General features: G+C 41.9%; 1 protein-coding gene and 1 long non-coding RNA gene across 4 annotated transcripts in view; one reads left to right on the top strand and one right to left on the bottom strand.

Annotated features, from left to right (window-relative positions):
* Positions 1-5180: 5180 nt before the first annotated feature.
* On the bottom strand, positions 5181-8127 carry LOC117053278. Its single transcript, XR_004427374.1, has 2 exons — positions 7961-8127; positions 5181-5493 (listed from the first exon to the last, which is right to left on the bottom strand). It is a non-coding gene; the product is annotated as an uncharacterized LOC117053278 (long non-coding RNA).
* Positions 8128-11858: 3731 nt separating this feature from the next.
* The window catches only part of MICU3 (mitochondrial calcium uptake family member 3), a 46896-nt gene continuing 39647 nt past the window's right edge, over positions 11859-19107 (top strand). For 2 of the 3 annotated variants that reach the window (XM_033159544.1, XM_033159542.1), the window contains exon 1: positions 11860-12195. In XM_033159544.1, coding sequence (XP_033015435.1) covers positions 11875-12195 — 321 coding nt within the window. In that variant the 5' untranslated portion in view covers positions 11860-11874. Of the gene's footprint in view, positions 12196-19107 lie in introns of all 3 variants that reach the window. The other variant, XM_033159543.1, reaches the window with a different exon arrangement.

Below are 19107 nucleotides of genomic sequence, written 5' to 3'. Positions count from 1 at the left end.
AGGTTGTTGTCGGTGGGGCGAAGGATGCCGTCGGTTCCCTGCCTGCTTTTGATGTTCAGGCTTTTCTTCACACAGCAGTAAATCGAGAAGGCGCAAAAGCCCAGTTTGGCAAGAGGTGCAGGAGAAAGAAGCAGGGTTGGACTTGGGGAGCTTGCAGTGCATTACGTGGACAGGTGCAAGGAAAGGTAAGCGAGAAGCAGGAGAGAAAGGGCGTTACCTGAGGGTTAGACCTGCCCAGACACACATGAAAGAGCAGCGGGCGGGGGGGAGGCGGGGGAGAGAAAGCAAAAGATCTAACAGTTCCACTCTGAGATTTTTCAGAGCACTCATAAAAGTGTTGCGTTTATTACCCTTTCCTTTTATCACCTTAGGTTTCCCCCCCAAAAGAGGGGGGATTTTGTTTCCAAATGAATTGGCATCGTCAACTGGGGTTTCCCCCTTCCTTGAAGGCTGCTATACTTCATTTATCACAGACAATGTGACACAGGACTATTGTTCTGGTGTGTCTTAATATAGTGCTTAACAATCTATCTGAATAGAGCAGAACAGATGCGTTTCGGGGATCTGGTAGGCTATTGGTGAATATCGACATTTACTGGTCAGTCTCCAGATTAGAAGTGGCCCAGCGGGAAATATCAGAAAATGCTGGTGTTTACCTGTAAATGATGAAGTCAAGTGAATGCTTTCTCCATGGGCATAGACGGGGGGGGGGGGAACTGCCTCCCTAGATCAAGTAGAACAATAGAAATATTTAATTGACCAATCACATCAGTCCTGCCCCCCTAACAAAACTCCTGCCCCCCTAACAAAAATCCTGGCTACGTCTATGGTCATCTGTAAATGACAAAATGTCATTCCCCTAATTTGTGGTGCCCTTCTTCAACCTGGTGCCCTCTAGGTGGTTTGGGCTACAATGCCCATAAACCCTGACTATTGGGCATACAGGGGAGCAGTAGTCCAAACCTTTTGTAGGGTACCAAATTGGAGAAGGTTGGCGTACAGGGAGAAGAGATGCCACAAGTGGGAACGCCTTTCCAGCTGGGTCTTGCAACAGCTTACCAATCAACATCAGCAATGTCAAGTTTCTGACATTGCCTTAATACACGTACACATGTGGCCTTACAGCAGGTGTGATGAACCTCTGGCCACCCAGATGTTCTTGGACTCCCATCTCCCATCATCCCTGTCCTTTGCTGCCTATGGCTGAGATGAGTTGGAGGCCAACAACATCTGGTGGGCCTTAGAGAAATTGTTAGAGCTCACATTATGAACCCATATTACACCAACCAGATTGCCACCAACCATCTTTTGCAGGGCTGTTTTTTTAGAATGGGGAGGGAATGAGGTTCAGCAACTCTATGCATAGAACTGTAGTGCCTGGCTGTGCTTTGATCTGAAAAGCTAATCTTCTCCTGCTCTTTCTAAATGGCTCATCCAATCCTAGGCATGCTCCTAGATCTCCCCATACTGCATACCCTGTAGGGAAGGGGAAGGCAGAACCCAACAATGTTTTCTGCTTTTTTCCATCAGGTCTCAGGAGGCTATAACTGATTGCATACTTGCCACTTAGTGATTTGATAGCACAATCTGAAAGATGTTTACTCAAAGCCTTATTGAGCTCAATAGGGCTTGCTCCCAAGTAGGTAAGTTCATAATTATTGCAGCCTGAGAGTGCAAAGCCAAGCAGGTCTACTCCAAAGTAAGCCTCACTGAGTTCAAGGGGCCTGACTCTCAGGAAAACTAAACCTCTCTCCCCTCTCCCTTCTCTCTCTCTCCCTCTCCTTGGTGTGCATATGTGAGAGTTCTCAGTCTTCTTGTATTGTGTTTTAAAAATGATTGGTGGTAATGCAGGAAGGCAGATTTGTAATCTCATGTTAACTGACCTTCCTGCAATTTTTTTTTGGATCACCCATGAATAGAGGGGCTCTATCTGAAATATATATTTTAGTACCACAGTCACCACTCTCCATTTCTATGCTACAGGTGACTAACCTATGGCCATCTAGATCAGGCTTCCTCAACCTAGGCCCTCCAGATGTTTTGAGACTACAGTTCCCATCATCCCTGACCACTGGTCTGGCTAGCTAGGGACCATGGGAGTTGTAGGCTAAAGAGGCATAGTTGAACAACATGGAGGATCAAAGCATTTTCATCTCTGGATGGAGAAACTAGTTCCTGGTACACGGTAGACGCTCTGGTCAAGTAGATATGGAAAGAGTAGGTGTCACATTGGGAGCATGTCTCTGTCTCCTTGAAGAGATGGCAGTCTGACACAATTATGCATTATGTAAGAATTGCCATGCAACAATCATAGAATTATAGAGTTGGAAGGGACCACAAGGATCATCTAGTCCAACACCCTGAAATGCAATGCAGGAATCCTTTGCCCAATGTGGGCCTCAAACCCACGACCGTGAGATTAAAGGTCTTCATTTATTCTCAATACTTACATGTTGGCTTTCAGGGTAAAGCCCTCCCCCAAAAGAACTAATTTCATAGATAGAGGGATATTATTATACATAACAGTTTAGCTTCACATTCAGGGCAGGGGGTGTCACCAAGAGCTGTATCCAGACATGATAGAAGGATGTCAAGTGCTGCTGCTGCTGCTGCTTCCCTCCCTCTCTCTGGTGGACTCAGCAATCCCTTTGAGAACAAGTGTGAGTAACCTTTGGCCCTCCAGGTGTTGCTGAACTACATTTCCCATCAATCCCGGCAGCATGGCCTACAATGAAGGCTTGTCGGAGTTGTAGTCCCACAAGACCTGGAGGGCCAAAGGTTCCCTGCCCCTGCCTTCAGGTGTTTAGGAATGTATCAAGATGCTGGTGGTCATACCTGGTTCCCGACACATAGTGTTCCTGTTGGAAATGCAGAGGCAGAGAAATATATTAGTTATGCACCTGGATTCATTTAAAGTTTAAGAAGCTATCAAAAAAGCCGTATTTTGTAATGAAAGCATTAGGGAAGTAGTCAGTGGGTTTCATTTCTGCATGACTGCCAGGAGGTCCTCCACTTAATCTTTCAGGACCTCTCTGTATTTGGGTTGTTAAAGAGACAAAAGCGATCAAAATGTTTTATGGGCAAACTTTGATAGCTGGGGAAAGATACATTTGCAACTTCCTAGTCTGCTTCTGCAAGCATGGATGTGTTCCTGGCTGGCAAGGGGAAACTTCACAGTTCCTTACCAGAGGGTTGCTCAAGCTCATGAAGGGGAAAGTCCCATCTGTGTGTGGCTTGTTGTTCAATTTTCAGACTCGCATTCCTGACTGCCACTATAATAAACCCCACCTTTTCTTAATAAGGTTAGAGAAAAGGTGTGATAGTGGAATCCTCACACAACCTAAGAGTCTGTTTCATGTGCATGGGTTCATCTTCATGCAGGAGAGTTACTGCACATGCCTAGGCATGTTTACTCAGAAGTAAGCCCCATTAAGTTCAGTTGGGCTTACTCCCAGGTAAGTGTGCATAAGACTGCAGTTTATGTTATGGGTCAGAGACAGATTGTCCCAAATTTCAAGAGAGAGGTAAAAATTATCCCAATTTCCAGATATTTCTATTACGCAGAGTGTGTGCCTGTATATTGATTGTCCATCAGTTGTGGGGGTGTTTTAATAATGTTGATACCAGCACAAGTGGATTAGCAAGTAGAGTGACCAGATGTAAAAGAGGAAAGGGGTCCTCTTGTATGAAGAACTAACTTTTGAAAGTGTTCAGCAAAGGATTGTCTAGTTCCAGAGTCTCAAGAACATGTACTGTACCACAAGTGAGAGCCATCACTCTTCCAGTAGTGATCAATTCCCAATGCAAATGGTGACACTCAGGACCAGCTTCAGATTGTTTCAGAGGCATCTTCTTTTAATATAATTTCAGGTGCAATTAAGTACGTCCATATTTTAAATTACGGGTTGGAGTCAGTGTAAGTCCTATTCACAGTAGACCCACTGAAATTAATAGTCATGGCTAATTTAAGGGCATTAATTCCAGTGGGTCTACCCTGCGTAAGACTTGGTTGAATACCACCCGATGTGTTTCTCTAGCTGGTGTAGTAGCTAGAGTTTGGGGACTGGGTAAACCCAGGTTCAAATCTCTGCTCATTAAAGTTGTATTGATGCAAGAGAACAGGACTGGAGCACCTTTAATAGTTTCGTAGAAGAGCGCATGTCATCTGTGCCTGTTGAAATTCCTTCATCTACACATTCATTGAAGAAGCCCTGTCTTCTTTTGTATCTGACTATCCTAACCCTGAGCCACAAAGCTTTCTGGGTGACCTTGTCCAGTTTGATTTCTCAGCCTAATTTACTTCACAGATGTTTCGGTGAGAATAAAAGGGCAGGGACCATAGAGTCCACTCTGAGGGTTGTATCCATTGTTATACTCCAGAGTAGACCCATTTCAATTAATGCACATGACTAACTTAGGTTCGTTCATGTCAATGGGTTTACTCCAACTGGAACTTAACTGAATACATCCATGACATTTTAGGAGGAATGGTAGGATATAAATAAAAAGTGTATCATTGTTAATCACACTTTCATGTGCAAAATTGTTTACAATATTTTTTTATTTAAAAAATCCTTACCACCCTGTAAGAGAGGAAGAGCTTATTTGCATATTAATGTTGGAGAAAGTAACTTGTCCATTTCCCAGATCCATAAAATCTGAATCTAGTCACTGACTGGCTCAGTACAAAACACACCGGTTCATGTGTGTTTTGGGAACATTAATGTAACCCTAGTATTGCAAAGTGTATTATTGCCCGCCTTAATGCACTGTATATTCTCAACTAGATAAATGTTATTTCCTTATCAAGGACCTTTCAGAACCAAATCTTGAAAGGGCCGTGGGGGCGGGAAATTGCTTGGTGGGTTTACACTTTTGTTTAACGAACAAAAGAAAACAAAAGTTGTAGAGCAATGGGAAAGAATAGAGTGATGTTTTTCTTAGGTGGTTTTTTTTTTCCTTTCCAAAGTCTCTTTCCATGTGTCTTTTCAGTCACCAACCATGTAAATCTGGGAGATCAAATGGATTTGGCTGCTTTGCTTTATTTGTTGGAGAGAGGTTTGGGGCTAATTAATTGGCAGGTGGCTTAAAGCAGGTAACACAACACCTTTTCATCACAGTAGTCCTAAGTACTGCCCTGTGTGCACCTGAGTGATAAAAAAAGAGAGAGAGAGAGAAGATTGTTGAAAGCAAGTGATTTATTGTGGAAGGATTTAAAACCTCAAAACGAAAATAATGTTAAATACAATGATCAGATAAATCACTTCCAAAGCAGGGAGCGAGAGGGAGAGCTGGCAGACTTGTTGGAAAAGCTGTTGCAGATAGATGTTATATAAGTTTACCTTTCAAATAACAGGAGCCTGTCATGTGGCTGGACCCAAAAAATCCTTCATAATCGAGCTTTCAAAGCACATCTGTGTAAACATTATCACATCAGTGTAAAACATCAACCAATGGGCTTTTGCTTTGAACCAAATCTTCTTAATTGCAGAGCTAAATCAAAGAACGAGATCAAAGTTGCAGAAACTGAAGAAAACCAATTGTGCAGGGAGCCTGTACACTTATGTCTTAAAGATAGCATTACCCCCCAAAACAAGAAAACCCCACCCCAACAATTGAAGCACACATCATGTCATTCAGATATATAGATATATAGATATCTTAAAACATGTGTACATATGGACAGGAGAATTGAACTATCAATGCAGCTCAGTACAAAACATTGGGGACATGAGCACAAGCAAAATAGTTATAATTAAGAAACAGGTTATCAGACCCTGAGCCTACAGATATTATTTCAAGTCACAGAAATGCTTCCTGCGTTGGTCCCAAGTTGAGTAGCAAGATGCAGAAGGGTGTAGAAAAGAACATCTCAGCAGGTGCAGCTTGTCATGCAGAGTGCATCTGCTGAAATTCCCCCTTTGACACAACTATTAAAGGTTCAGGAGGAGCCCTGCCCTCTTTTGCACCTTATCTCCCAGGAAAAGCAAGTAATAATAATAATAATAATAAATTATTATTTATACCCTGCCCATCTGGCTGGGTTTCCCCAGCCAACGTGATCCAGTTATTGTGTTGTGTCAGTGAGCTTAGTCAGCTAGTTCTCAGATGTACAGGGAAAAGCCTGAAACTAAGAAGTTTGCAATTGTAATCATTTATTGATTTCTTTTATTTATTTATTTTTATTATTAGATTTTTATACCACCCTATTTCCATAGATCTCAGGGCAGTTCACAACTTAATGGAAGACATGATTTCAGTTTCAAAGCAGTCTTCTATCCATGCACTGACCAGACACGCATCGCCTTAGCTTTTTGCAAGGTAACTGTGACGTATCATAGAGTCATTATCATATCATACCATAGAATCATAGTTGGAAAGGACCTCAAGGGCCATCTAGTCCAACCCCTGCAATGCAGGAATCCTGCCCACAGCTATCCCTGGGTGTCATATGTGCCTTAAGATCATATATTTAGACTAGAAGCTTCCTGGCACAGGGGCTGTCTTCCTCATCTGCTACAGACATAAATGGATGGCACTCTGATGGTGATGATCATCCTAATCTAAGATTTGGTTTAATCATTTCATTTATTCATTTATTCATTTATTCATTTATTCATTTATTCATTCATACTTCTAGCCCAGCCCATTTCTAGACAGAGAACATACACACTGTCCAGTTAGAAAACAGATTCCCTAAAACATATCCTTGAGCTTCACACCACTTCAAAGAGAAGACTTCCAAGAGAAGGCTGAGTTCTTGGTAAGACTTGAGGAGTGGTGATTCTGTAGTGGTGAGAAGGAACCATTCCTCTGATGCCCAAATTGGTGAGATGAAGAAGAATGCATTTTTGCTGCTTTATAAGAGATTATAATGGGATATATGTAGGGACGCAGTCTTTTACAGACATTGGGGCAAATAGAGCATTAGGTCAAAACTAGAAATTTCAGTTGAGCCTGGAACACAAATGGAAAACCAGCCAGTTTGCAGGATTACAGGTGAAACTCGAAAAATTAGAATATCGTGGAAAAGTCCATTTATGTAAGCAATTGTTTTCATTAGCTACTGGAGTTTAATATATGAGATAGACTCATGACATGCAAAGCGAGATATGTCAAGCCTTTATTTGTTATAATTGTGATGATTATGGCGTGCAGCTGATGAAGACCCCAAAGTTGAAATTGTTAATTTGGGGTTCTCATCAGCTGTACGCCATAATCGTCACAATTATAACAAATAAAGACTTGACATACAGTGGTACCTCTGGTTACGTACTTAATTCGTTCCAGAATTAACCTGAAACACAACTTTAGTTAATGGGGCCTCCCGCTGCCGCTGCGCCATCAGAGCACGATTTCTGATCTTATCCTGAAGCAAAGTTCTTAACCTGAAGCGTTATTTCTGGGTTAGCGGAATATGTAACCTGAAAGGTATGTAACCTGAAGCATATGTAACCTGAGGTACCACTGTATATTGCTTTGCATGTCATGAGTCTGTCTCATATATTAGTTTCACCTTTTAAGTTGAATTACTGAAAGAAATGAACCTTTCCACAATATTCTTTCCACAATATTTTTCGAGTTTCACCTGTATGTGTGTAATAGATGATATAGCATCAGGAGGCAGGCCCCCTGATCTGTTCCAACTCAGCAGTCTTTAAAATAAGACCGACATGGGTGTAATCTGGGCTAATCTGAACCTTGCCTATACTTCTCCTGCCTTAGTAAGCAACTTGGCCAAAATCACAACGTTGGAAGAAGCTGAGGGATTAGCAAATCCAACCTGCCCATTGGATAGCAAACTGTAGAAATATCACAGCGATGCAATTAACCCACACCAATAATTTTTCTAAAGGCATCATTTGTTAGTCAGGTTTATTGAAAGCTCAATATAATGCTCTTAAAACAAATATGAAGAGGGTTAGAATAGCAGTGAAAGTGAAATACTAAACAAACTGACCTCTTTCAAGCGCAGCCTTTCATGTCTTGAGTTTGGAAGCAGTTATGCCATTTTATCAAGTACTGGGGAAACACGATAAGGGCCTTATTTTCACCTTGCCGTTTGCACTAGTCATGTGACAGGAAGCGATAACACCAATATGTATGTATATTTTTGCTCATTCTGTCTTACTATCATGGGAAGTTAAATATATTTGAATGTTTCTGCAAGAACTCCTTACTCTACTTTAAGTATACTCTACAATCTAATCGTTCCCCTTTTACTTCCTAAAGCGGCACTTTCAATGCTATTGAACAAATATATAGGTGATCCAGGTTTGGTTTTCTAAACTCCCAAAGCAAGTAAGTATTATGGTTTGCAATAGACAACGTAGTACGTGGACACTTGCTAAAAACAGCATATTGTTTCAAAGACGTTTTGGTGCCTTTTTCAGTGCAGAAAGAAAATAGTTTTAATGGACTTCCTTGGGAAAGAAGCTCCTTAAATATGGAGTGATAGCTGAGATACTTAGGGCTGTGATAGTGTCAAAATTATGTCCATGATCTCAATGGGATAAAGAAGTGGCGACAATTTCTTAGGATAGTAGGTAGTAAATTTGGTGTTACTAGATGTATGGATGTACCTATGCCAAGATCAAAACCTGACATCTGAGAGGCAACAGAGGAATCATAGAATTGTAGAGCTGGAATGGACCCTGAGGGTCATTTAGTCCAACTCCCTAACCCTTTGTGTATATATTGCTGTAGCTACTTTACCCCCATGGGATATTGTTCTGCTTGAGAGGTAACCAGCCTCATATAACCAACATGATTAAGTCTAATTAATGCATGCAGGGGTTAATACAATAGAACAGTGTTTCTCAAACTTGGGTCCCCAGCCATTGTTGGACTATAACTCCCACCATCCTTAGCTAGCAGGGATGATGGGAGTTGTAGTCCAACAACAGCTGGGGACCCAAGTTTGAGAAACACTGCCATGGAGTAAGCTGTCCTGCAAGGCTTAGCTCGCCTTGGGAGGGATTCGGTAATCAAGCCTTTGCTCCCAGCTCAGACCACATGACTCTTACAAGCCACTCTTGAATTCTGTAACAATCATTTAGGGACTTTCACTGCTTTGGAACTAAACTAAATTTTACTGCCTATGCAACTTTTTCTGAATGCTGTATGGAAGAGCACATGAGAACACAGCAATACCAGGAAGGACAAGTGAGCATGGGTGTGTAGACAAACAACTTCAGGACCCCAGGATAAGAGGATCATCATGTGCTGTGGGCTGAAGATACCAGCAGGAGGCAGCTCACTGTTTCTACAGCAGTGTCACCACTAAATCATACACATCTACACACAGTCTAAGCCATTCTTTGGTAAGAAAATGCAATGTCCAGTAGTGGCAGTTGTGGATCTGTTTGTCTCTCCATGTGTTCACAGTCAATCCATGTTGGCTATAGCAAGGATATGTCATCATCCCAGTGGCTTATGGAAATAATGTTCAAAGCAAATCACGACAGAATTTCTCTATTTTTATTTAAATTAGTTTGGTTTTTATTATATTGTATGTTGAAAACTTTCAATTAAAAAATCAGATTTAAAGAAAACACAAATGCAACACTTACTTGAGGTCCTGACTGAAAGCTCATAGATTCATCAGTGGAACACTGCAATATACACATAAAGCAAACCAGCACCAAGCCAAAAACAGCCTTCAATCTATCTGAAGAAGTGTGCATGCACACGAAAACTCATACCAAGAACAAACTTAGTTGGTCTCTAAGGTGCTACTGGAAGGATTTTTTTTTATTTTTTATTTTGTTTTGACTATGGCAGACCAACATGGCTACCTACCTAAACTGGAGCCTTAAGTCTAGGCAGACAACATTTTTCAGGCTTGATAAGTTCTAGGGTCATCCCACCCACCCCCCAAAAAAGTTTCACTTTTATCATCTAATTCTATTTCTAGTGGGTATATATTTGTTACATATGCCTTTTATCTCATTGATTACTTGGTCTGAATAAAATTTTGTTTATATAAGGCATTAGAAAGCATGTTCAGTAGTTCTCCAATGAAGTTTCCAACAATGGCACTTGAACCTTTGCTTTACAGTGTTTCATTTATGAGATGTGCATTAGGCACGTAATAGTATCCAACTTGATTGAAAATATTATGTGATTAAAATGAACTTATGTTCTTAAACAAACATCTCAGTGGGAGGGTCTGAGGAGCATATTCAGACATAAGTAGATACAGATGTGCATTTTTCCCCAATTGAAAAGATTAGCCTGCAGGTGCTACTGAATTCATTAACTTCTCGACTGAAGACTCAAACTTCAAGGAAATACCGGTAGAAGCAGCACTGCTATCTGTTGATTCATACATGTTTTGAAGTGATAAATGTAAATCTCGTACTCCAAGTCAGTTTGAAAATTTTAACATTAGGCAACAAGGGAAAACCTGCTAATAAGAAACCTTCCCAATATTACAAGGTGACGGATTTATGAGCAGTTTTTCCTAACAGCTCCTAGCTATCGTAGGCAGATGGAGCCTCCATGTTTGGGGGAATGTACTTCTGATGACTAGGGACGCGGGTGGCGCTGTGGGTTAAACCACAGAGCCTAGAGCTTGCTGATCAGAAGGTGGATGGTTCGAATCCCCGCAACGGGGTGAGCTCCCGTTGCTCGGTCCCAGCTCCTGCCCACCTAGGAGTTCCAAAGCACGTCAAAGTGCAAGTAGATAAATAGATACCACTCCAGCAGGAAGGTAAACGGTGATTCTGTGCACTGCTCTGGTTCGCCGGCTCCCTTGGCCATTAACGTGAGATGAGCACCGCAACCCCAGAGTCGGACACAACTGGACCTAATGGTCAGGGGTCCCTTTACCTTTTACTTCTGATGACTAGGTGATAGAGTGAACAGAAGAAGGTGAATATCACCATTAAATCCTATATGATCTTTCCAGAGGCATCTGGCAGCAGCACTGCACTAAATGGATCACCTCGGCAGGAACAAATCAGCCAATCCTGCAGTTCTTAATTGGGTCTGAAAATTTAACACACACTCTATAGGAAGAGAATAGGTAGGACATATATGGCCTAGTGATGGAACTATGGTAAACATGACCTGAAGAATTTATAATCTGCATTGTTTCCAATATTACTTCTTCTAAAATAGTGTTGCCTAAACTTGGATCGCCAGCTGTTTTTTTTTTGGACTACAACTCCCATCATCCCTAGCTACCAAGACTAGTGGTCAGGGATAATGAGAATTGTAACCTAGGGCAGGGGGAGGGGGAGAGAGAACTGGAGACCCAGGTTTGGGAACACGCTATAGTGTGACCAAGTGAAAAAGATAACAGAGCTCCTGTGTCCTTAAAAATTGTTCAGAATAAGAAATTTCAGCTGGTGTGTCAAGTTGCACCTGCTGACACCCCCTCTTCTGCCCAGCATAGCTGTCAACTTTATCCTTTTTTTAAAGGGAATTTTCCTTATTCCGAATAGGATTCCTCGCAAGAAAAGGGAAAAGTTGACAGCTATGCTGCCCAGCTATTAAAGGCGCAGAAGCCCCGCTTCCTCCGCTTGTACCCTAAATCCCACAGACAGCCGTCCCTTTAATTCAAAGTCAGTGCGGATTACTTCTGAGTAGACACGTCTAGGGCTGCCTGCACCTGCCGGTCCCTTCAAGACCAGCAATTGCGGAGGGAAAAGGGACTCGCCGTCACTGTATTGTGGCCTGAGGCGAGTAAATTACTGTAGTCTGAAGAAAGGGCAATGAGACCTGAGGGAGGGGAGCGAGAGGGGCGGAGCAATAACGGGGATTCGGTTAAAAAAAAAAAAGACACTCTCGCGAGGCTTCCCCAGCGGCGGCGGCGCAGCAACGACGGCGGCTTCGCTCTTTTCTGTCAAGTCCGCCGGACCGGCACTTATGGCAGCGCTGCGGGGTTTCCTAAGGTGGCGTCGCTGCCGCCTCCCCAACGGCAACGGCGGCGACTCGGAGCTGCCTCACCGAAGGCGGCTGTGGGGTGTCAGGGCCCGGCCGCCGGGCAGCAGCGCCGCGCCGCTGAGCAGCTTGGGCGCGGCGGCGGCGGCGGGCGCTACCGGCGGGGCGCTCGCCTGGTTCGTCTGCCAGCGCTTCTACGAGCGTCGGCCGTCGCCTCAGCAGCGGCAGAAGGGACGAAGCGGCGAGGCCAGCCAGGCCCGCGCGCTGCTGCCCATCCCTGTCGCGGCCGCTGCCAAGGATACGACGGTAGGTGTCTCCTCAGGAGGAAGGGCTCGGGAGAACGGCTGCCCTTAGGGGATGCTCTGTGCCCACTCAGCTCCCGCTTCCCAGGCTCAGGCGGCGGCTCAGGCGGGCGCTTTACCTGTTGCACGGCTGCCTGCTCCTCAGCCGCCGGCCTGCAAGAGGGCGGGAGTGTTGTCGGCAGCAGGCGCCGCCGCTCTCGTGCTGCAAGCGGCTCCTTCTTCGCTCTGCAGGCAGCGCGGCGTCCTTCGCCACCTGCCGCCGCAGCGGCAGCAGCAGAGACTTCGCTTGGGTCAGCGTCTCCTGGCGCAGCTGCTGTTTTGCAAAAGGGTAAGCGAGACGAGCTGCTCTCCGGGGGAAATGGGAGCCGCCTTGCCAAGGATGCTACGGCCTTGGCGGAGCTATTCTTCCCCTTTCTGTTCTTGGCACGGTCCTTGCCATCGTTTTGTCAAGCGGAGCTGCTTCGTAGTGCAGTTTGCTACGTATTTTGCCTGCCCCCCCCTCCCCGCATATAAAGTGGAGTCCGTGTGTGTGGTTTGTTTGGTTCATCCCACCTCTTTAGGTTCCCAGAGTGGCTTATGCAGCTCCGTTGATTTTAAAGGAAAAGACAAAAGGCAGCCTCTTTGGATGATCTCTTTGATGTTCCCGCTAGCTGGCTCCATTACACCTGCACATGGTGGGATGCTTTGATTGACCTGCTGCATTTGTACCTACAGGAAAATAGACACATGTACGCTCCATGAGTGGGGTTTTTTGTGTGTGTTTCTCGTTATGTGAAATGTTGTCTGTGTAGGAGGTTAACTGTTTTGAAATGGTCCTCCATACTCTCCACCACACACTGACAGTCAACACTTTTTACTTTAAAAAGGAATTTGACAATTGGCAAAGATGTTTGTCTGGAAGATTATTTTTGTTACATTTCTTCCCCAGTTAGAAAGTAAAGAAAGGTTATCAAGTTGCCAGCTGATCTGTGTTACTCATTTTAAAAGCTTAGCAGCTAGTGACAGCATGTCCAGATTCTTGTCTATGTAGTAAATACGAATATGAATACCCAGAGCAGTTTAGGAGTAGCCCTGTTGACATCACAATGTACTTGGTGATTCTTACAACAATAATGGAACTATTAATATTTAATTCAATACAGGTGTAACAGTGGCTATTGTACAGATGTTAACATGATGTTTGTCAAAAGCCAGTTTTTTAAATGTTTATTGATTTTACAAGAGAAGCAGTCACAATTTTGTGCATGCTAAATAAGGTGCAATCCATATAATTGTAAACCCCAAGTTGGGCAGTTCAGACTTAGCATTTGTTATGTGGGCTTGTCTAGAAGTATGTGGAGTATCAACATAGATAATCTGGGAAGGAGATTGCATTCTGCAATTCACATATTAAGTTTTCTGCAATTGGCATATTACTTATTCATCTATTTCATAAAATTTATACATGGCTTGGTTGTTAAAAAGAAAACCCTCAAAATGGTTTACAGATTATCATTAATGATCATTAATACTAAGATATGGTTAAAAAAGCAACGTATAACTGTTACATTGAAACTAAGTGATGCTACTATAAAGAGCTACAAATCTACATTGAATCATTAGTATCCCATTCTGACAGGAAACAATCATTTGAACTTGCTGCTAACATACTTAACAAGAAAGTATGGTCAAATGCTCACATCAAAACTCAGAGATCAAATCAAAGCAGAGCAGGATTACTGGAGGCATATACATCAGTGAGTTATCCCAGTGACTTCTCTTTTGAAAGAATGTGGTTTGGCATTTAAGTGAGATGATGAAACATTTGATTCATCAAACAATGGTAACTTCTTGGATTGCTTGAGTTAATTGTCAAATTCAGTCCTTTTCCATGTGCTCACATAAAAGTTCTAGTCAGCCATTATACTTATCCAAAACCATATGTGAAGAGGTTATCCAGTTGGAGAAGCAATACTGAGCAACATCAAACAAGCAGGTTACGTTATTTTAGTTTATCAATCAGTTCAACCCCTGGTGTTTCCCATGTTGATCAACTAACTCTCATTGTTGGGTACGTTTTTTCTAGAGATGGGTTATCAGTTTAACACTTCCTGAATTTTTTGAACTGAAAGTTCTCACAGGTGAGTTGATACTTAACTGTGTCAGTGAACTTGAAAATAGATTTCAGTAAATGTAGAGGACAATGCAGCCAATATGGCTGGAAAAGTATAACAGCATTCAACAAAAAGTTCTAGAAAGGAACAAGTTAACAGAGTTTATTGCATGCACTGGACATTCCCTAAATCTAGTTGGACAAACCACAGTTGACTTCTGCCTGGATGCAGTGACTTTTTTGCCACAATAAAGGAGCTTTTCCCCCCTCTCAGCTTCTACACAAAGATGGAGAGTGCTAATTCTTGTCTCGAGTCAAAAGTTACTCAACATTTATCTGACACAAGATGCAAGGCTCACCAAAGCTACTGCAGCTATTAGTGAAAGTTATGAAAATGGAAGAATTTGAATTCATTTTATTTTTTATTTTTTATAAAAAAATTATTTTCTAATATAACAATACAAAAAAGAAAAACAAATACAAGACAACAACAATACAAACAATAAACCAACAACATTATCATAAATTCCATTACATCTTTTTTTTACATTGTCTTAGTGACACCCTCTCCTATGTACATTGTATCACATCTGTAGTAATCCCTAACCTCATAATTCTACCCAATAAGAAATACTATTAAACTTATTCTTCTATTTCTACTATAAACTAACTGTTGCCTATTACTTCCATCTGCTCCTTTCTTAAATCTTTATTTTTGCATGATTTCTTAAATAGTCCTTAAAGTTCTTCCAATCCTTCTCCACCGCGTCGTCCCTCTGGTCTCGGATTTTCCCGGTCATTTCTGCGAGCTCCATGTAATCAATCATCTTCAACTGCCATTCTTCAACTGTCGGAATCACTTCTGTCTTCCAGTTCTTTGCTAATAATATCCTTGCTGCTGTCGTGGCATACATAAAAATTACTTTATCTTTGACTGGGATTTCCTGGTTTACAATGCCTGGTAAAAAGGCCTCTGGTTTTTTAGTAAAAGTGTTCTTCAACACCTTCTTAAGCTCATTATAAATCTTCTCCCAGAAGTCTTTTACTTTCGGACATGTCTACCACAAATGAAAAAAGTACCTTCCACTTGTTTACATTTCCAACACTTATTACTAGAACCATGATAAATTTTAGCTAGTTTAACTGGGGTTAGATACCATCTGTACATCATTTTCATCAGATTCTCTCTCAAATATTGGAAGCTGTAAATTTAATACCAATTTTCCACAACTTTTCCCAGTCATCCATCATAATATTATGACCAACATCCTTCACCCAATCTATCATTGCCGATTTTACCAATTCATCTTTTGTATGCCACTCAAGCAATGAATTTGAATTCATTTTAATGCTTCGCCTTTGGACACATTTGCTAAACCAATTTCATAAAGTTAGCAAGGCATTCCAAAGTTCACAAATTTCATTGAACACATGTGTAAATATTTACAGCTTACTATTGCAGTTCATATCAAACACTCAGTCTAATTTTGATGAAATTTAACAGCAAGTAAAATTTACTCTACTGGATATAAAGCACAAAATTGTCAAAAGAAATGTCAAAAAAGAGTACAAAAAGAGTACACTAAAAATACATTGGTACCTCAGTTTAAGAACAGTCCTGTTTATGAACGATTCAGTTTACGAACTTTGCAAAACCGGAAGTAGTGTCCCAGTTTGCGAACTTTACAATGGTCTAAGAATGGAATCCGAACAGTGGAAGGGCATTGGCAACAGGAGGCCTCATTAGGGAAAGCGTGCCTCGGTTTAAGAACGGTTTTGGTTTAAGAACGGACTTCTGGAACGGATTAAGTTTGTAAACCAAGGTACCACTGTACCAATGATGGGACAGCACCTGAAGCCTTAGATTAATTTTCTCCAAGAGACAAGTTTAGGGTAAATTCATTTATCCCTGTTTTTGATGCTCCTGAAGCCAACCTAGATAGAATAGCAACAGTGTACAGGAGTGCAGCTAATGATTTTTCATTTTTGGTGAACCTGCAAGTAATCGAGGAACAGATTCACAATGGTGTTCATGCAACAGAATCAAAAAGATGCTGAACTTAGTCACATCATTTAATTCTTTCACCTGTCCATCGAACATAGTCACCCTGCAAAAGAAAATTTCAGCCACCAAGATTTGTGTCATATAATATTCCAAGAGAAAAATTGGACAGCTTTTCTGAATATGGAAGCAATTTTCAGATTGTTCATGCGTTAATGTTTACAGATTGTACTTGCAAAAGATCATGTTCTAGACTAAAAAGGATAAATAATTATCTAAGGTCAATCATGTCCCGAGATCGGTTATCTGATCTAAGCCTGCTTTGCATAGAAAATGATAAACTGTGACTTACTGGTTTTAAATGTATAATCGATAAAGTGTGCATCCAAAAGAGCTTGAAAGACTGTTCTGACATTGTATATAGTGTAATGTTGAATGTTCTGGGTGAATGGCTCCATTAACTTCATAATTTTGTAAACTTATTAAAGGTTAAAAATTTATAAACAACCTTTTTATCAATGCTAAAATTTCAGCAATATTCTACTTTCATGGAATAGATAAAAAAGAGAGCGAGGTTTGGTTTCTCATGATCAGATGCTATTAAGTTGGGCCTCCCAAGGTTATATCTGGGTACAGCCTCATCTTGTTTTGTGCATGATTACCAAACACATATGCATCAAGGCAGCATCATTGAGGGAGAAATGCCTTCAGTGCTATAGAAAAAGTGGTAGTGAAGAAGAAAAATAGTGGCAGTAGCAATCATTCAAATTACAGTTGGTAAGACACTCTTGGCAGTTCTAAGTTTCTCTATTTGCTGCTTATCTTACTGTTTTTATTTTGGCAGCATTCCTAATGTGCAGATCTAAGTATGTTTATTGTTTATTTAAAACAAAATAATAAATAAATAAAATTCCTTCCAGTAGCACCTTAGAGCAACTAAGTTTGTTCTTGGTATGAGCTTTCGTGTGCATGCACACTTCTTCACATGCACACAGAAGCTCATACCAAGAACAAACTTAGTTGGTCTCTAAGGTGCTACTGGAAGGAATTTTTTTATTTTGTTTCGACTACGGCAGACCAACATGGCTACCGACCTGTAACTTGCATATTTAAGTTTGTTTACAGTTTTGAAAAACAACTTGCCAATTGACTTCTCAGTTTTGTCACTGCAACAAACTGACATGGCTATGTTTCTGTTTCTCGTGGGGTCTACATGTTGGAGAGTATAGCAGGGATGCATCCATCAGTCTACTTTGTTACGTTACACCCCTGCTTAGGAAAAAAAAATGTTCTGGGAGACAATAAAATCAAAGTGGTCTCAGATGGGAGCTAGGGAGTAGTATAATAAATATGCAGGAAGTACAGCCATTAGAAGCAATTCTTGGATTCTTTGCTTTGTACACTTTAGGGTAAATTCAATGAAACTCTGGGAACAGAGAAATTGTAGAAATAAGAGCACCCAACCAGTGAAGTCAGGAAGGCTGTGAAGGGTTTCAGGAATGCAACTGAAGTAGCATAGTTAGAACACTTCTAGATTTCACATTGATACACCCAAAGGTATTGAAAAATCTTGGATGAAAAGCACCTCTTCTTCTCCTAATCTCATATTCTGCCATGTTTATTCATTTTATAGAAATCCTAAAACATTTACCAGGTACTTTATATAACCTATACAGATAATGCCATTAGGGACGCGGGTGGCGCTGTGGGATGCGGGTGGCGCTGTGGTCTAAACCACAGAGCCTAGGGCTTGCCGATCAGAAGGTTGGCGGTTCAAATCCCTGCGATGGGGTGACCTCCCGTTGCTTGGTCCCTGCTCCTGCCAACCTAGCAGTTCGAGAGCATGTCAAAGTGCAAGTAGATAAATAGGTACCGCTCCAGTGGGAAGGTAAACGGTGTTTCCGTGTGCTGCTCTCGTTCGCCAGAAGCAGCTTAGTCATGCTGGCCACATGACCCAGAAGCTGTGCACCGGCTCCCTTGGCCAGTAAAGCAAGATGAGCGCCGCAACCCCAGAGTCGGACACAACTGGACCTAATGGTCAGGGGTCCCTTTACCTTTACCTTTTACCATGCCATTCAGACCTAAATAAGCAATAGTTAGTGCAAACAATCCAGCTTCATAAACTACCGTATTTTTTGCTCCATAAGACACACTTTTTCCCTCCTGAAAAGTAAGGGGAAATGTCTGTGCGTCTTATGGAGCGAATGCATGGTCCCTGGAGCCAAATTGCCCAGGGAGGAAAGGCAAATCCTGCTTTTTCTGTTTTAGAAAGAGCTAAAGGCTAACAAGGGGGAAAGAGAGTGTTGAAAAGAACCCGCTCAACAGCTGATTGCAGGAGATCAGGGAGGGAGATAAGGGAGCTAGCTCCCTTCCTGCCCCGCCCAGGCCCTTTGCATAGTAGTTCCTTTGCAAGGGCTGAGGATCCTGGGAAATTGAGTTTTTCAGCCATTTGGGGCTTTCTGTTACTTTTCCTCTTGCTTTCTATTACTTGCTGATGCTTACTGGTTTGCTTTCTTCTTGCTTCCTATTACCTACTGGTGCTTACTGGTTTGTACTGGTTTGCTTTCCTCTTGCTTTCTATTACTTGCTGGTGCTTACTGGTCTGTACTGGTTTGTACTGGTGCTTACTGGTTTGTACTGGTTTACTTTCCTCTTGTTTCCTATTACCTGCTGGTGCTTACTGGTCTGTACTGGTTTGTACTGGTGCTTACTGGTTTGTACTGGTTTGTGTTCCTCTTGCTTCCTATTGCTTGCTGGTGCGTACTGGTTTGTACTGGTGCTTACTGGTCTGTACTGGTTTGTACTGGTGCTTACTGGTTTGT

This window comes from Lacerta agilis, chromosome 9, assembly GCF_009819535.1.
Source record: "Lacerta agilis isolate rLacAgi1 chromosome 9, rLacAgi1.pri, whole genome shotgun sequence".
Taxonomy (NCBI): Eukaryota; Metazoa; Chordata; class Lepidosauria; order Squamata; family Lacertidae; genus Lacerta; species Lacerta agilis.
This window is presented reverse-complemented; position numbering and strand designations above follow the sequence as displayed.